The sequence below is a fragment of the Carcharhinus amblyrhynchos genome, chromosome 7 (genome assembly GCF_965287045.1).
Source record: "Carcharhinus amblyrhynchos chromosome 7, sCarAmb.v2.hapA, whole genome shotgun sequence".
Taxonomy (NCBI): domain Eukaryota; kingdom Metazoa; phylum Chordata; class Chondrichthyes; order Carcharhiniformes; family Carcharhinidae; genus Carcharhinus; species Carcharhinus amblyrhynchos.
Window position 1 is genome coordinate 60,273,274 of NC_137330.1, and position 18,804 is coordinate 60,292,077.

Here is an 18,804-nt window from a genome sequence, read left to right on the forward strand (position 1 = left end):
ATCCAAGAGCAGCCCAAGTACGACCCATAGCGTGTGTGCCCCTCATTGGACAACAAGGCGGACCAATTTAAAACCTGTGAATTAAAAGAGAAAAACATTAGTATCATTCCACATCCTTATACATTACCAGGGACGTCCCAATGCTAATGAACCTTATTTAAAACAATTTCCTATATCCTCCCATCTCCAACCCACTCATGTGCCTGTCTAAGTAACTCTTAAACAACTCCAGCGGGCCTGCCTCCACCACCTTGCTTGGCAGAGCATTCCATACCCCCACTACCCTCTGTGTGAAAAACCTCCCTCTAATATCTGTGTTATACCTCTCCCCCCTCACCCTAAGCCCGTGGCCCCTTGCACTGTAGGTCTCTAACATAAGAAATAGCTTACCTCTGTTTAGCCTATCTATACCCTTCATAATCTTAAATACCTCTATTAGATCCCCCCTCAGTTGCCGTCTCTCAAAGGAAAACAGCCCCAATTTGCTCAATCTTACCTCGTAACCCAGTCCTTCCATACCAGGCAACATCCTGGTAAACCTCTTCTGCACCCTCTCCAGAGTCTCCACGTCCTTCAGGTAGTAAGGCGACCAGAACTGGACGCAGTACTCCAAATGCGGCCTAACCAACGTTCTATACAACTGCAACATTAGACTCCAGCTCTTATACTCTATACCCCTTCCTATAAAGGCTAACATACCGTAAGCTTTCTTCACAACCTTCTCCAATTGTACTGCCACCTTCAAAGACTTATGCACTTGCACCCCCAGGTCCCGCTGTGTTTCTATACTCTTACCCTTACCCTTTATCATATAACTCCCCCCTACATTATTTCGGCCAAAATGCATCACCTCACATTTATCAGGATTAAACTCCATTTGCCATATATCTGCCCAATATACCAGCCTATCTATATCCCGTTGTATTGCCAGACACTGCTCCTCACTGCCTGCCAATCCAGCCATCTTGGTGTCATCAGCAAATTTGCTGATCACACCACTTACTCCCTCTTCCAAGTCATTTATATATACTACAAAAAGAAGAGGTCCCAGTACTGAGCCCTGCAGCACACCACTAGTGACAGATCTCCAGCTAGAAAAGGACCCTTCCACTACTACTCTCTGTCTCCTCTTAGCAAGCCAGTTCTCAACCCATCTAGATACCTGGCCTTGTATCCCATGAGCCTTTATCTTTTCAACCAACCTACCATGAGGGACTTTGTCAAACGCCCTACTGAAATCCATATACAGCTCATCAACGGCTCATCCTTCGTCGACCATTTTTGTCACCTCCTCAAAAAATTCTACCAGATTCGTAAGGCAAGACTTCCCCTTTACAAAGCCATGCTGTGTATCCTTAATCAGATTGCAATGCTCTAAGTGCTCATACATCCTACCCCTATTGATCACATTTATTGTATTATATATAGGACAGACATTCTGAAATTAGATCTGTGAACTAAACTGAGACAACATTCTAACATGAGCATGACTTCACTGTTGCTTCTAAAGAAGTGGTGAATGTTGTGAATTTGCAAGATTTTTCACACTGATTTGTGCTATCCAATAACCTCAATGTATTATAATTTAGGCAGAAGATATTTCCCCAACAGAAGACAGTGATATTCAAATCCATCTCCACAGGCTAAAAAGAAATGGTAAGAGATTAGCACATGTTACTAATTTAGGACTTCCTGTCGGGTCTGTAAATGTGAATGAGACATTCAGAAACAATTTCCTAACTTTGGTCAGATTTTTCCAAGGGAGATTGGGTAGCCCAGTCTAAAGTCCATTGACTTTCAGCAGGACCAGATGATCTGGACAGTGGGTGGGACAGTAGTATCTGTTATGCTGGTAGCAGAGTACAAAACGTTCTGAAGTCACATTTCCTTATGCAAAACTAGTGTGAAACTGACTAGATATTCCAATGTCAGTCTCCCAGTGTTGGCTCAAGTTAATGATGACGATGCAGGTAATAATTGGAGCGAATAAAGTTTCCCAGATAGGAAGGAGTTGGCTTAAGAAGATGCAGATAAACTGGCCTGAGTTATTTACTCTGGGGATCAGTAAGGGTACATCTGAGATTGAGAAAGTGTTAAGAGAATGGTCTTTGAACAAGGAGGACCATGTGATAAAAGTAGGCATTTCAAGGCTGAAGACAAGATAAAAGGCAATGTAGAGCCAACATTTTGTGAGGCTGAGCCAGGGTCCTTTCACAGCAAAATGTGAAGATTTGGTTGGATGGTGTTAAAATCCCCCACAGAGTCATTAATGTGGAATTTTATCAACTGCCTTTTGAAAGTCTAGTGACATCCTACTGTTGAACTTTCCCAGAGTGCATTTGGAATGTTTCTTCAAGAATTTGAGGTGATTGATTAGGCAGGAGCTTGGGATGGGATAGTGGCAGAATGGTTAGCACTGTTGCCTCACAGTTCCAGGGACCCAGATTTGATTCCGGCCTTTGGTGACTGTCTGTGTGGAGTTTGCACGTTATCCCCATGTTTGTGTGGTTTCTTCTGGGTGCTCTGGTTTCCTCCTACAGTCCAAAGATGTGCAGGTTATCTGGATTAGCCATGCTATATTACCCATTAGTGTCCCAAAAAGTGTAGGTTAGCTGGATTAGTCATGGTAAATGTGCGAGTTTACAGGGGTAGGGCAGGCGAGAGGTCCTGTGTAAGATACTCTGTCAGAGAGTCGGTGCACACTTGATGGCTCAAATGGCACCATGCACTATAGAGATTCTATGATTCTTTATCTGAATCTGTGTCAGTTCTTGCTTACTCTGTTATTAGTGTTTAGATATTCACCATGTTTACTGCAAATAATCAATTCCATTAATTAACAGAAAATGGAAGTAAGGTGAGTCAGTCTATTGTTGCCAGAATCTATTTTATCCTCTCTTTAAACACAAGCACTAGATCAAACTGTTTCCAGTCTTCATGGATGTTACCAATTTCACTATCACTGATGTTTTCTTTTAGGTGATTGTAAATATTAACCAGGTTTAACTGTTTTGCGAAGAAATATTGCTGTTAATTATTTTGACATTGAATTATTTATTTGTTTGATGTGACAGTCAATCAACAAGATGAATATGAGCTGGACATTGCACTAAGCATAATAGACAATGACATGTCTAAAATTAGTGAATTAGCACTGAAATTACTTCTGAGATTATCGCACCCCATTCACTTGTCTTTTGAAAGCGGCACATTTAATATAACTGGCATCAAACTTACAACAGGTGAGTGTGACTGGAATAAACTTTATGCAATACAAGGCCCTTGTAAAGAAAGTACATTTCATACTACCTTAAAATTGGTTGTGGCTAACTGTGAGATAGTAAAAATTTACAAACACTTTTAATGCAATTATTTTTCATTGACAGTTTGATTTTACCTGAAATGTCACTTCAGCTGAAACTGAGAGGTATAGTTCATAAAAATTAAAGTAGAGGAGGAGGCACTTGGTAGATCCTCATCAGCAGACTTTATCTGCTTTGGCTTACCAAGTTTGTCTGCTACATTACTTGGTAAAGTCAGCAACAACTGTCTTATTAAAATTATTGTCACCAGATCTACTGATGAGGATATTGCTGTTGTTGTCTGGTGTACAGATCCTGTATATAGCTGAGGTTAAAAGCCAATTCATTACTTGTTCCTACCTTTCCCTGGACTATGATTCCACCACCAACCATTAAGCTATTGTTTCCAGGGCTATCACTGAGCTCATCTTTTCTGGACATCTTCCAGCCATGGTCTTCATAGTACCCCAATCTTTCAACCTTGTTTCCAAAATCCATAATCAGGTCTGTGCTGAGCCAACTGCTGTCCACTAAATATGATTTTCTTCCTATTTCCAACTTACATCTCTGTACTTATCCAGTCTCTTCCTTTGAGACTTTTGAGCTCTCCATCATTTTAAGAAGCTTCTAGCCATTTTGTTTTCACCATGAATCCAATCACTTCCACTCCCCACCAGCCACTGAGATCTCCAATTTTTTCTTGAAAGGTGCTTCAACCAGATCACATCTACAATCACCTTCCTCTGCCTGGTTAAACTTGTACTCACATTGAACAATTTCTCCTTCAACTCTACTCACTCTCTCCAAATTAAACATGCTGAATAGGTCCGAGCTATGCCTACCTCTTTGTGGGATAAATGAATTGATCTTTGTTTCTTGCTCCTTGTTCCAGTCCTACCTCTTTTCCAATTCATTGATGGCTGTATTCATCTCACTTCCTGCTCTTACTCTGAACTAGGAAATTTAATCAAATTTGCTTTCAATTTCCACCATTTGCTTGCCTTCACATGGCCTAGCTCTCCTTCCCTTCATTGCTTAGACAATCAACTAATATTCACTAACTGTCACCTTGGTTACATTACCTAACGGAACATCTCATGAATAGACGCTATCGAATTCTCCAAGTTTCTTCTTCTCTGTTGCATCTATTTGGATGCTGCAACTTTCCATAATAGTGCTATCAATATGTCTTTGTTTTTTCTTAACCATGGATTCCATGCCACCATGGCTGATGGGGTATTCAATAGTATTTGTTCTTTTTTACACGCTTCTGCCTCTGCACTGTCCCAAAACCACAATACAGACTTCACCTGATACTCCACCAGCCTCTATATTCAATGAATCATTCTCCAAAAGGAACCAAAATAGACCCTCCTAACTCTCTTTCCTGCTGCAGCAGAGAGTTCTGGCATCCTTTTCCCATTTCTCATCCAGACCAAGATAAATTCCTAAGAAAATGCCGATGGCCTTGAACTCCCTTGGTCCTGGTGATTCCTATAAGCTACAGTAACACAAAACTCTGAGAACAAAATTGAATGACCCCAGAAGGTGGACAAGAGATTGAGATCTACAACTAACCCTTAATCATTCCTTCCAATGCAACAAACTTTGTGATATCTGCTGATTCCCATGATTGTAATGTGCAGCCTGCAATATACATGCTTTTTGAGTGCTGTACACTTTAGCAAGGGCCCAGATTAACATCAGGCTAGCACCAAGCTGGAATGAACCACTTACAGGGGTGGAGGATGATAGCTGGAAGAGATCCTGAGCAGGAAGAACAATTGTACAATGTGGGAGATAGCAAGCTCCAAAGTTCACTGAAACAACATTGGAGATGATGGTGCAAAAGGTTGCCAGGTGGAGAGAGGTTTTCTATCTATCAGGATACAGGAGGCCCTCCAGACAGACACTGCAAAGGCAGTGGGACATAATAGTTCTTGCACTCAATACCAGCATTGCAGTCTTTCTCCAGCTTTATAGCCCTGATTAGATCTCACTTGAAGAACTGTTTCTGGTCTGGGCACAGGAATGAAGAGAGTTCAGCATGGATTTACTGGATTGATCCTTGGATTCCAAAGATTAATTTACAAGGAAGCATTGCACAAACTAACTTAGTTGTCCATGGAATTTGAGAGATCAAGGGGTGATTCTTTCAAAGTTTTCAAGAGATTAAGAAAAATAGATTGAGTAGATAGAAACAATTTTTAGTGATGTGGAGTTTCAGACTTGGGGGGAAAAATTCAAAAAGTTAGAACCAAACTTTCCAATAATGAAATTAGGAGACATTTCATGTGCAGAATGATAGTAGGCTGTAATTCTCTTTTGCAAATGACAGCTGATCAATTATTAATTTTAAATCTGACATTGATCAATTTATGCTCCCCAAAGGTATTTAAGGATCAATGGCGAGTATATAGAGTTTGGTTAAAGTCATTCATAATGTAATTGAGTGGCTGAACAGGCTTGAAGAGTTAAATTGTCTCTTCCTGATCCTACGTTCCTATCATTGTAACAATGGTAGAAACTAATCCAGTTTCACTGCCATTACGAGCACAAAATCTAGTTAGTTATAATAAATATTATAGCAATCATGTATATAATTTGCTATTGTATAAAACAGCACAGTAAATAAAAGTTAAGAATTAATCAACATCTTCTTGCTAGTTCACTTCATGATCATGAGGGTGTAAACAAAACAAATTTCAAACTTAAAGTGGGAATTAGCTTTGATAAATTACAGCTGTTATCAGACAATTCCCTCCCAAGGCACACACAATTGTTATTTGGAAATATGTCACCATTCCATCATTGTCTCTGGGTCAAAGTCCTGAAATTTCCTCCTCAACAGCACAGTGGATGTACCTACACAATACGGATTGCAGTGGTTTGAGAAGACAGTTCACCCCCACCTGCTCAAAAGCAATTAGGGATGGGAGATAATGCTTGCCTAGCCAGCAATGCCCACACTCCATGAATAAATTTTAAAGGTTATTAACTCTGCTCTTTTTAGTTAAGTGAAAATTACAATTACAATTTTAATGAAGCTTTTTTTTGTTTTCCATTTTCCAGGTACTTTAAGGTTAGATTGAATTTACAATTCTCTAAAATACTTCACAAATTGCCACAAAAAGTTTACTGATCATTGATTTGTTAACTTTGTTAAATATATATTGAATCCATTAGAAGTGGTCGGGCAAATAAACAGGGGGGAGAAACTTGTTTATGTACGGGCACTTCTCTGAGGGCAAATGGCACCACATGATGTAACCAGCTTTGCCCAAACTGGTTTCTTCATTGAAATCAATGAGAAACCTGTGAGAGCTGTTGTCTGCTGCTGAAGGATTAATGTACAATGTGCAGCACACATGAAGCAGCACTATTTACTAATTTCTCCCCCCCGAGAATACTGGCAATGTTTTAATTACTTTTCATTGTTGCTCCTAGTTTGTCAATATGTGAACAATGAAACTCAGTGCAAGTGTGACAATGGATTTACTTGGAACTCAGCATTTTGTAGTAAATACCAGTCCTGCAGCGTGAATAATATAGGAGCCGGAAGCTGTGACTGTATCAGGAGTGAGCCAACAGAAGGGACATACTGCGAGCTTCCATCTGTAACAACAACCCCCAAACAGAGTACTAAGCCCACAACTACATCACCCACAACAGTGTCAACAACAACAACATCGAGCAAGCAAAATAACTTAAGTATATTGAACAATGTTTCTTCTTACTCTGCACTTGTAGATATGATCTACAATCGCAATTAATATTGTTATATATTCATTATTCAAAAGGACGTTTTGTATAATGTCTAAGTTTTTTTGGTTAATGTCTTATCTCACTTTCATTATTTTATAGAAATAACAGTAATACTACAATAATATAACAAGGCTAAATTCATAATGCATTTTCAGAAGAACTATTGAAAACTAACATTTAAGTCTAGATTCCTGTGAAGTTGTGGAGATTCAATGGCTTATCCAGAATGGCTCATGGACCCCAAATCCAGAAATGCCATCCCTGATTTCTGAAAGGTCATATTTTCCCAGTAGGGGAAAGGGGGCAGAATGTGACCGACGTTTGGAAAAACCTAAATGCATCAGGTCCATTGAAACTCATTGTTGAATTCAAGCTATCTTCACTGGAGCAAGGGCCTTAATCAGTAGTGTATGAAATACAATTCTTTTAGAATAGACATAAGTGCTTGCAAAGGGTGAATAAGACGCAAGAAACTGTTAAGCTATCAAATAATTTAAATAGTTGCCCAAGAAATGTTCAAATAAGTGCTGCCTTCCCATCCCTGTGAGCTGAAACATATCTCTGCCTGCAGTTCCAATAAATATTTATCTATTTAACCCTAAATATTGCTGAAAAAAAGGAAATGCTGTTAAAGTTTTTTATTTTGCACTCATCAGGACAGATGCAAGAATGCCAAATTTCAAAGTGAACAACAATTTGTACCACAAGAGAAAAGGAGGCTGATTGTTCAGTAAGTGGATTCAGATTGATGAGGCACTCCGATGGAGAATGCAACATGGAATCATTATCCCCAAGTTGTTCCACTCTGCAATCCCATGGTAACGCTTTGACCAATCAAAGTCAATTTGCCTTTTTTGAATTTAAACAAAAGCTTGAGGGATATCTCTTTGCTGGTGCATTCTCCAAAGCAACTTCTTAGCAAGTTGTGTCCACTTGTTAACAAAACAGCCCTCTTATTATTGTGCAACATAAGTTGTTGTTGCCTTTGAAATTTGGTATTTTTGCATCTGTCCTGATGAGTGCAGGACAGAAGGCTTTGACAGTAAGTCTCTTTTTTTCAGCAATAACTTCAAATACTATCACGGTAGCATTATTATTGTCTGACTACCTCTGCAACCTGTCATTACCGCAGTGGGAGGCTGTAAGTTCACAGTTTGATTGATAGCTCCAAGAGTTTATTAAAGGATTAGCTGTCCTTTCCCTCTCATAAAACCATGTTTACTAATTGGACTGTGATTTTTTTTTTAAATGCTGTGTTCAGAATTCCGTAAAAATAGATTCCAGCACTTGTCCAATGAGTAATGTCAGATAACTGGCCTGCAATTCCGCGATTTCTCTCTCCCTCCTTTCTTGAATATCAGAGTTAATTTTCCTAACTTCAATCTGCTGCATTGTTTAAAGGAGAAGAGCATTGAGGCTGAGGCAGATGCTGGCAGGCATGTAGGAAGTGAATCTAAACCTGTGAAACATTGAATAATGACACATAATGGGAGAAAATAGGATCCCCACGGGTGTGAGAAGCTGCCCTAGAGATCTATGTGGAAGAAATGGATATCTTGCCTCCAAAGCAGGGGCAGAAAGCATGCAGAAACGCAGTTGTTGTTTGTCTGCTACATTAAATGACCATTTACTGTGCTCATGCTATTGTCATCACCAATATGGTGTCTGGTATAACTCACCCCAAAAGGATACATACATCGTGTTGACGCCATTTTACAGATCTATGAGCACTGGTTGCACCCAAAAGCTGGGTGAAAATTATGCCAATTTTGCACCTCACAAGTAATATAAACAAGTCTGATTCTTTTAATTTCATGTGTTGATCATTCTATTTTTGCTAAGCTGTGAAAGCTGCAGTTTTCAAAAATTTGCCATCCATACCTCTTTGTGTAATTTTGGATTGTAAAATAACCATAATTCATTAATAACACAAAAAACAGAATTTTACAACCCCATCACTGTGGGGGCAGAGCTGTTAAATGTGGCAAGCTGTTCAAAAGTCCATTGACTTCAGCAGGAACAAAAAATACTGGAGGTGGAAGGGGCTATGAAATCACACCCAAAGTATCTTAAAACAAACAAATACATAAGAATAAGTACATTAGAACTAGGAGCCGGAGTCTGGCCTCTAAAATCTGCTCTGCCATTCAATAAGATCATGGCTGATTTTTTTCGTGGATTCAGCTTCACTTACTCGCCTGCTCGCCGTAACCCTTAATTCCTTTACTGTCCAAAAATCTATCTATCTTTGCCTTAAAAACATTTAATGAGGTAGCCTCAACTACTTTACTGGGCAGGGAATTCCATAGGTGCACAACCCTTTGGATGAAAAAGTTCCTCCTCAACTCAATCGTAAATCTGCCCCCCCCCCCTTATTTTGAGGCCATGCCCCTAGTTCTAGTTTCACCCACCAGTGAAAACAACTTCTCTGCTTCTATCTTATCTATTCTTTTCGTAATCTTATATGTTTCTATAAGATCTCTCCTCATTCTTCTAAATTCCAATGAGTATAGCCCCAGTCTACTCAGTCTCTCCTCATAAGCCAACCCTCTCAACTCCAGAATCAACCCAGTGAATCTCCTCTGCACCCCCTCCAGTCCCTTTCTCAAATAAAGAGACCAAAACTGTACACAGTACTCCAGGTGTGGTTTCACCAGCACCAGCTGCAACATAACTTCAATGTTTTTTAAATTCCATCCCTCTAGCAATGAAGGATAAAATCCATTTGCCTTCTTAGTTACCTGTTGCACATGCAAACCAACTTTTGCAATTCATGCATAAAGACACCCAGATCCCTCTGCACAGCAGCATGCTGCAATTTTTTTACCATTTAAATAATAGTCCATTTGGCAGTTATTCCTGCCAAAATGGATGACCTCACATTTACTAACGTTGTACTCCATCTGCCAGACCCTCGCCCACCCACTCATATCTATATCTATATCCCTTTGCAGACTTCCAGTGTCCTCTGTGCTCTTTGCTCTAGCATTCATCTTAGTGTCATCTGTGAACTTTGACAAACAAATACATGTGATCTGAAGATGAGTCACGTGGATTTGAAACATTAATCCTGGCTGCGATTCACCCAATAATGCTGAATTGTGGGGAAAACTGCAGAGGTCCCAGTTGTGAATCTTATTAAAAACCCGGGGGCGGGCCACGAGGGGGGCTGCAGCCTGATTGTGGTCCCTACACCCTACAACAATTCCCAAGCCAGTCCTGACCGCTCCCCCCCCCGTCCCCCACCGCCCCCCTCCCGCCACCTCATCCTGGAGCATCCCAATGCACAGCCCACACCAACCTTCCCCAGCAGTGGCAATTCCAACCCCTGCCCAGCTGACCCTCCCCCAGCTGACTCCACCTGGGGTCCGACCCCCCTCCACCCCCAACCCCTTGCAGGGGCCGACCCTCCCCGGCAGACTATCCCCTGCTTCCCCCAGCCCTCTTTCCATCCCAGTTCAATCCTGTGTGCAGAATGGCAGGGGGACCCTCACCCCCGCTGATCACCCCTAAGCCCCATCCACAATAGGCCCTGTTCCCTTGACACTGCCTGATGGGCCACCATCTCCCCGCTGCCCAACCCCCTGGGGGGCCCTGATTGCACCCCCCCCACTTCATTCCAGCAGGGTCTCCTGCTAGTTCTCCTAATGTGGGAAGCTAGTCTAAACCCCGCCAGGATGAAGTACTCCTGGCGGGGTGGGAGATTCGATTGGGACTTGAAAGCCTGACAATCAGATTTAAAATACAATTAAAATACACTTAAAAAAGATTCAAATTATCTGCCTTCCACTGGTTTCCAGCATGGTCTGACCGGCAACTGTTCGCCGGCCCTGGAAGATGCTCACGCATTCCCAGCACATGTGCAAATCCTGGTACAAGGCTGACGATGTGCACCTCCCACCGCGACCTGCCAGAAAAGTTGCGGGTCACGATAGGAAAATCACGGCCCCTGTTTCTCTCTCCACTGATGCTACCAGACCTGCTGTATTTTTCCTGCATTTACTGATTTTATTTAAGTTTTCCAGCATCTGCAATTGTTTGCTTTTATTTACATAGTCTACATATTTGAAATGACAAAACAGTATTTTTTTTTGCAGAAATAAAGAAACATGCAGTCAAAATTTCAGAACTGACCTTTACAGATGAACTTAACGATCATTCCTCAAGCTTGTATAAAAATCTCTCAGAAGAATTTAAGAAGCTGGTATGTAACTGAATGACCAAGATTATTAAATCAAAAACTGTTTTTCTCCTAATGATCTGCTACTGTTGGTGAATCTTGCTTTTCAGCCGAGTTAACAGAAATTCCGGTCTAAGGCCTCACTGATGCATTAAAATAAAACATGAGTAGAAATCTGAAAAGTTCCAAAAGGCAATTAAGTAGGAAAATACAATCCTGTCCACGTGCAACATGTAATCGTTTTGATTTAAGTAAAACTTAATTAAATATCTTGCTGTGGATACAAGTTTCAGTACTGAGTGTCTTGAGGGAATTGCACTGATCACTACCTTACCATGCCATTAACTCGTTTCATATTATTTTCCCATTATAAAAGTTTCCTTATGGCTTCCTATTTTAAATGTGACCGTGAAATATGTTGCACTACTGATGTTTGTGGCACAAAAAATGCAAAATACAGATTTAGGGAGATTTTTAAATAAAACATAAAGAAGTAAGGATGAATCTGATGTGCTTTTATTGAATATTTGTATTTAATATTTTGCAATGTTAGATTTAAGATAAATATGCCAGACGCAATCTTCCCAAACTTGGCCTCAAAATGTGGCACACTCGTGTGGCTGTGCTGACTTATTGACACAACTGACTTGTCTAGGAAGGCTCAGGGAGCTGATTTTTATTTTAAACTTGGTGTTACTTTATTTCTACCCTGTTGCTCTGAAGTATACAAACTTTAAATGCAGCAGAGCTGGCACCCAGCTCACGTGTTGTTTATATATAGGTTTAAATAATATAGAAGCTACTCAAGAGTTACAAAACAAAGATTTGGTCATATTTCTAGATGGCTTAAATTCAGTTAACAAGAAAGCATAAGCAAACCTTGCTAAAAGAAATCAGTCACTTAACTACTTTCACTGAGCTTTAATCAGCTTCATAATTTCAGGGAGCTGATCAGGCAACTGGTTTCCTTGTGTGGCCAGCGAGGCACAGCTGATCTCTGCGAAGACTGCAATTAGAGTGATAACCTCATACTTAGAGGACATCCTCAGGCCCCCAGCTTGCAAGAGTTGCTGATCAGATGACCTATCCATCTGTGACAGCCTTCTGCCCTGACACTAGCTCCTGGCTGTCAAAACTCCACAACTAGTGGACTTGAACTTTCATGTAGCTAATGCCCCTTTGTCCTCCAACTGCTGCCTGAGTGCGAGATTTAGATCAATAAGATGCCTCACAACACCAGGTTAATATCCAACAGGTTTATTTGGTAGCACAAGCCACAAGCTTTCAGAGCACTGCCCCTTCATCAGGTGAGTGGGAATTGTGTTCACAAACAGGACATGTACAGACACAAACTCAATTTACAAGATAATGGTTGGAATGTGAGTTTTTGCAGGTAATCAAGTCTTAAAGGTACAGACAATGTGAGTGGAGAGAGGGTTAAGCACAGGTTAAAGAGATATGTATTGTCTCCAGCCAGGGCAGTTAGTGAGATTTTGCAAGCCCAGGCAAATCGTGGAGGTTACAGATAGTGTGACATGAACCCAAGATCCCGGTTGAGGCCGTCCTTATGTGTGCGGAACTTGGCTATCTGTTTCTGCTCAGTGATTCTGCATTGTCGTGTGTCATGAAAGCTGCCTTGGAGAACGCTTACCTGAAGATCAGAGCCTGAGTGCCCATAACTGCTGAAGTAAAGACTGTAAAGATTCACATTTCAACAATTATCTTGTAAATTGAGTTTGTGTCTATATATGCCCTGTTTGTGAACATAACTCCCACTCAGTGAGAGTAGTGCTCCAAAAGCTTGAACTATCAAATAAACCTGTTGGACTTTAACCTGGTGTGTGAGACTTCTTACTGTGTTTACCCAGCCCAATGCTGGCATCTCCACATCATGGATTTACATCTGACAATAGTCATCCTCCCTCCAGTGAGAGGGTCCACAGGCCTGTTGAGGCAAGAAAGCACCCCTTCCCTGAGTCCCTCACTCTGCCCTTACAGCCTGGTCTCTCACGGGACCCTACCCAAGAACCTTACAGTCACCCTTAGTTTGACCCTCTGTCATCATTTTGTTCAGCGGCAATATTGACACAAACCCAACAAGGAGGACACACAAAGTGTTGCCAGCATACTAGCCACCAAATCCCTTTAAACCAAAAGGATATGAAGGAAATGTAAGGCCTGCGATCTGCTCCTCCCCCAAGACGGTGACACTGAACCCCAGCCCCGACCACAAGTTAAACCTTTCTGTCTCCCCTGTGTCCTCTCTGTTGTCACCTCTACAATTGGCTCCAAGAAGGTGATGGTGACTTGAGTGGTCACATCCAGTAACCCCTTTGGAGGTGAGGTTGCCAAGCTTCACGTTTGTACACAGTTGGATTAGGACTCAAAGTCGCCACTTATGTTTCTGAAACCAGCTCAAACTATATCAATGGTGGATTCTCAACAGTCCATCAATAATGCTGCAGTTACGGGTCAGAGGAGTTTTTAAAGTCTGAGTTGCATTGAATAGAGCTGCTGTAGATTGTGACTCTGTAACAGGCAACTTTGAAATGCTAAATCCTACTGAGATGCTACCTTGAAGCATAACAGAATGGTGATGTGCGAATGTGTGCCATACACAGTGAATTTAATGGATTCATTGGTGAGGCTAGTGAAAATCATTGTTAAACGTGTGTAAATGATACAATAAATTTGCACAGGGACATCTGGGTGATTAAGCTCAAATATCTAAAAGTTGCTGGCCAAGATCTGCTGCTGTGCCAATAACTACAAAAAAAACTCACTGTCTTCTTCATCATTGACATGCTTTGAATAGGGTGAAGTTGCGATCAGGATGAAATCAAATCTCACCACAGATGGGTTCATTTTATTTTCACTTATGTTGCAGATGCCAGGTTTCTCTCACTGAGCTGTCAGCAAATCACATTGTCAGCAACCTGGCATGCAAAAAAAACGTATAAACTTAAATATGGAGGGCAAACCTAATTATCTGCAAAACCTAAGTAGGTGCTATGCCACAACTAACTTTGTGTCACTATACTGTAGAGTTGTAATAACTGAACTCTAGGTGTCCAAATAGCTGGTGAAGTAGCAACTTCATCAGGGCTCACCTGATGAAGGAGCAGCGCTCCAAAAGCTTGTGCTACTAAATAAACCTGTTGGACTTTAACCTGGTGTTGTGAGGCTTCTTACTGTGCCTACCCCAGTCCAACGCCGGCATCTCCACATAATATTTACTGGAGGAAAGGTTATTTACAAGAATTATTTACCGCAAAATTATCATAGCTACCCGCCTATCCAGGTCCCAATTGTAGATTTTAAAGCTGACTCTCGAGCTCCAATTCACACATGCTGCCGTGCTATTGGTTAAGGAGTCAAGTGCTCCTTGAGATTTGCCAAAACCTTGGACAAGATGTCATGTGTCTCCGAGGTCACTGTGACTAGAGTATTTCATTTTTATCAGTAATTTCCTGTAGAATTAAAATTATTTGTCATCCTATTGATGCCACACATTTATTTTTACCTCTATCTATTTCTCTAGTTGGAAAGTGCCTATAAAAAAGTGCAATCTGATGCTGTAGTAAACATTTTAGGATTCACGTAAGTAAGACATTTTAAGAGAGGCTTTTTTACAGTCACATTTTATTCTTAAGATCTAATATTGAATATGAGGTACCTGATATAGAAGTTTATTTATTGATGTCACAAGTATGCTTGCATTAATACTGCAATGAAGTTCTGTGAAAATCCCCTAGCCACCACACTTTGGCACCTGTTTAGGTACATTGAGGGAGAATTTAGCATGGTCAATGCACCTAACCAGCACATTTTTGGTCTGTGGGAGGAAACCGGAGGACCCAGTGGAAACCCACGCTGACATGAAGAGAAAGTGCTGACTCTGCACAGTCACCTAAGCTGGAAATCAAACCTAGGTCCCTGGCACTATAAGGCAGCAGTGTTAACTGCTGTGCCACCATGCCACCACCTTAATAAATAAAATTAAACTTGTAAAAGATCAACAGGGACTACTTTTAGAAGGGGAACACATTCCCTTCATACCATACTACAACATGTTTTGACAGTGTTTTTAGATTTCTCACTCCATGAGCGTACCAAGCATAAAAATAGCTCAAATCCCACATAATTTGAAGGTAGGATAGTACAGGGCAGTGACCAGTGCACCTTATCTCTTATGGTGAAGTATGTTGCCCTATAGATTAACATGTCCACATCCTTCAGTTGATTATGAATTATCAGTATTGAATAGAGGGCTTTATTTTTAATTTATTTCATTGGATAGGAGCATCGCTGGCTAGACTGGCATTCATTGCCCAAATGTAAATGCCCTTGAAAATGTGGTGGTGAACTGCCTACTTGACCTTCTGAATCCATCTGCTGTAGGTGAACCCACAGTACTATTATAGAGTCATACAATACAGAAAAGGCCCTTTGGCCCATCAAGTCTGCACTGACAAAACTGTATTAATCTACACAAATCGCACGATCCAGCATTTGGCCCATAGCCTTTAACGTTATGACACTTCAGATGCTCTTCCATGTACTTTTTAAAAGTTGTGAGGTTTTCTGCCTCCACTACCCTCCTTGGCAGTGCATTTCAGACTCCTACCATTCCTTTGGGTGAATACTCATTCCTCAAATCCTCCTTAAACTTTCTGCCTCTCGTCTTTAAAATGATGCCCTCCCATTATTCACCCTTCAACTAAAGGGAACAGCTGCTGCCTATCTACCCTGTCCGTACCCCTCATAATCTTATACACCTCAACCAGGTTGTGAAGGGAGTTGCTGGATTTTGATTTAACTAAAGTCAAGGATAGAGTTCCTTGATAGGGTTCCTTGATAGAGTTCCAAGTCAGGATGATGTGTGACTTGGTGGTATTTCCATATATCTGAAACCTTGCTTTTCCAGGAGGCGGAGGTCTGGGTTTGAAAGATGCTGCTGAAGAATGTTTAGCAAGTTACTGCAGCACAATATGGGACACATTACTGTCACTGTATCTCAGTGTTGAAGGGAACAAATGTTTTAGGGGTGGATGGGGTGTAGCACAAGTGTGTTGCTTTGTCCTGCATGATGGTAATCATCTTGGAGTGTTTTGGAGCTGCACTCATCTAGACAAGCGGATAGTATTCTGTCGCACTTCTGATTTGTACCATGCAGTTTTTGGACAGGTTTTGGCGAGATTAGGAAGTGGAAGTGCTTTGCTCACTACTGAATTCCCACCATTTGCTCTTGTCTCCATCTTTCTGGTGGCACCTAGCAAATGCCTTCTGGAAATCCAAGTATAGTACGTCTACATGCTCCCCTTTATCCACACTGCATGTTACTTAGAGTCATACAGCAATACAGCACAGAAGCAGGCCCTTTAGCTCAACCAGTCCATGTAGTCATGGTGCCCTCCCAGCTCATCCCAATTGCCTGTGTTTGGTCCATATCTCTCTAATCCTTTCCCATCCATATACTTATACAAATGTTTTTTTAAATGTTGCTATTGAACCTGCCTCAATCACTTTCTCTGGCATCTCATTCCATATTTGTACCACCTTCTGTGAATTTGCCCCTCAAATCCCTTTTAAATCTTTCCTGTTTCATCTTAAACCTGTGCCCTCTGGTTTTCAATTCCCCTACCCTGGGAAAAAAAGACTATGTGCGCTTACATTCTCTTATGTTCCAAGGAATAAAGCTCTAACATGGTCAACCGCTCCCATAACGCGGGCCCACTAGTCCTGGTAACATCCTGGTAAATCTTCTCTGCACTCTTTCCAGTTTATCCATGTCTTTCCTATGACAGGGTGACCAAAACTGTATACAATCCTCTAAGTGCAGCCTCACCAATGACTTATACAATTGTAACATAATGTCTCAACTCCTATACTCAATACCCTGACTTACGAAGGCCAATGTGCTAAATGCCTTCTTCACCACTCTGTCTTACCTGTGACACTACTTTCAGTGAACTATGTACTTGTACTCCTAGGTCACTCTGTTCCTTAACACTTCCCAGGACCCTACCATTCACTGTATAAGTCCTACCCTGATTTGAATTTCCTCAAAAAACTCCAATAAACTGGCTAAACATGATTTCCCTTTCACAAAACCATTCTGACTCTTTCCATATACCTGGAATTTTTCTAAGTGCTCAGCTGTTATCTCATATGATCTATTCTAACACCTTCCCCACTTATCCTAGTGCCTAAATGACAAAAAGCTAATATGAAGGTAGAGTAAGTAATTAGAAAGCTAATAAAATGTTATCACCTTATTGCAAGGGGAATTGAACACAAAAGGAGTTGTGCTTCAGATGTATAGAGTTCTAATGCGACTACAGTGTTGGTCACCTAATTTAAGGAAGGATGCAATTGTGTTGGAAGCAGTTCAGAGAAAGCTTACCAGACTAATACCAGGAATAGATGGGTTGTCTTATGAGGAAAGGTTGGATAGGCTGGTATACAAGATACTGAATAGTCTTGACAAGATGGATGAAGAAAAGATATTTTCTTTTGTGGGTGAGCCCAGAACTGAGCCACTGTTTTAAAATTAGTTTGCCTTTTTAGGACTGAGATGAGAATAAATCTTTTTTCTCTCAGGCATGTGTGAGTTTGGAGCTCTCTTTCTGAGGAGGCAATCAAGGAGGGGTCATTTCAAAACCAGATGTAGATAGATGCTTGTTAGGCAAGAGACTAAAACATTATCAGGGGTAGATGAGAATGTGGAATCTGAACCACAAGCCAATCAGCCATGATCTCTTTGAAACGCAGAGCAGGGCTGAAGGGCCAAATAACCTACCTTTGCTTATATTTATCTTGATATATTTTGACGTACTACCCATGCCAGCAACATTTGTAATTTGCAATCCAGTTGTCCAGCGAGTATTTTATGCCACATTTAATCAGTTACAGCATAATGAGCAGGAATTTACAGCCTTGTTTGTCCTGAAACCATAAAATCCTGTCCAAGGTCAATGATCCTTTCCATGGTGCACCCTTTGCCTGCTCTGATTTCCATGGCGGGCGGGACAGTAAAATTCTGGCCGATATCTCTCACACAACCAATCACTGAACAGACTTGTAACCATCATACCCTGACAATAACATTCGAATTTTCCCACATATCCTCAAATTAATCATTTACCAAGTCTCCTGCATTATCCATCAGGAATTCTCTTGGTGTTCCTAATCCAGTGCCCAGACATTTCTCCAATACCTTGTGTAGAAAGATCTGTTGTCCATCATATTTAATAGCATAAATAGGCTACATTTCGTCATTATGCCTATAAATTGTAGCACCACCTACAAACAATGGCACCCATATGTACCACCTACAAGATGCACTGCAGGAACTCACCAAGGTTCCTTAGGCAGCAACTTCCAAACCCACAGCCATCACCATCTAGAAAGACAAGAACAGCAGATACCTGGGAACACCAACACCTGGAGTTTCCCATCAAGTGGCTCAAGTGAGTCAAGTGACTCACCATTCTGATTTGGAAATATATCACCATTCCTTCACTGTCACTGGGTCTAAATCCTGGAACTACTCCC

At 41.1% G+C, this 18,804-nt stretch overlaps 1 protein-coding gene across 3 annotated transcripts in view; it reads left to right on the top strand.

Moving 5' to 3' along the window:
• LOC145345469 (adhesion G-protein coupled receptor F2-like) overlaps positions 1-18,804 on the top strand; it is an 82,526-nt gene that overhangs the window by 29,741 nt on the left and 33,981 nt on the right. For 2 of the 3 annotated variants that reach the window (XM_080193288.1, XM_080193289.1), the window contains exons 3-7: positions 1,590-1,656; positions 3,075-3,242; positions 6,750-7,013; positions 11,165-11,271; positions 14,789-14,847. In XM_080193288.1, the coding sequence (XP_080049414.1) occupies positions 1,590-1,656; positions 3,075-3,242; positions 6,750-7,013; positions 11,165-11,271; positions 14,789-14,847 (665 nt within the window). The remainder of the gene's footprint in view (positions 1-1,589; positions 1,657-3,074; positions 3,243-6,749; positions 7,014-11,164; positions 11,272-14,788; positions 14,848-18,804) is intronic. The other variant, XM_080193291.1, reaches the window with a different exon arrangement.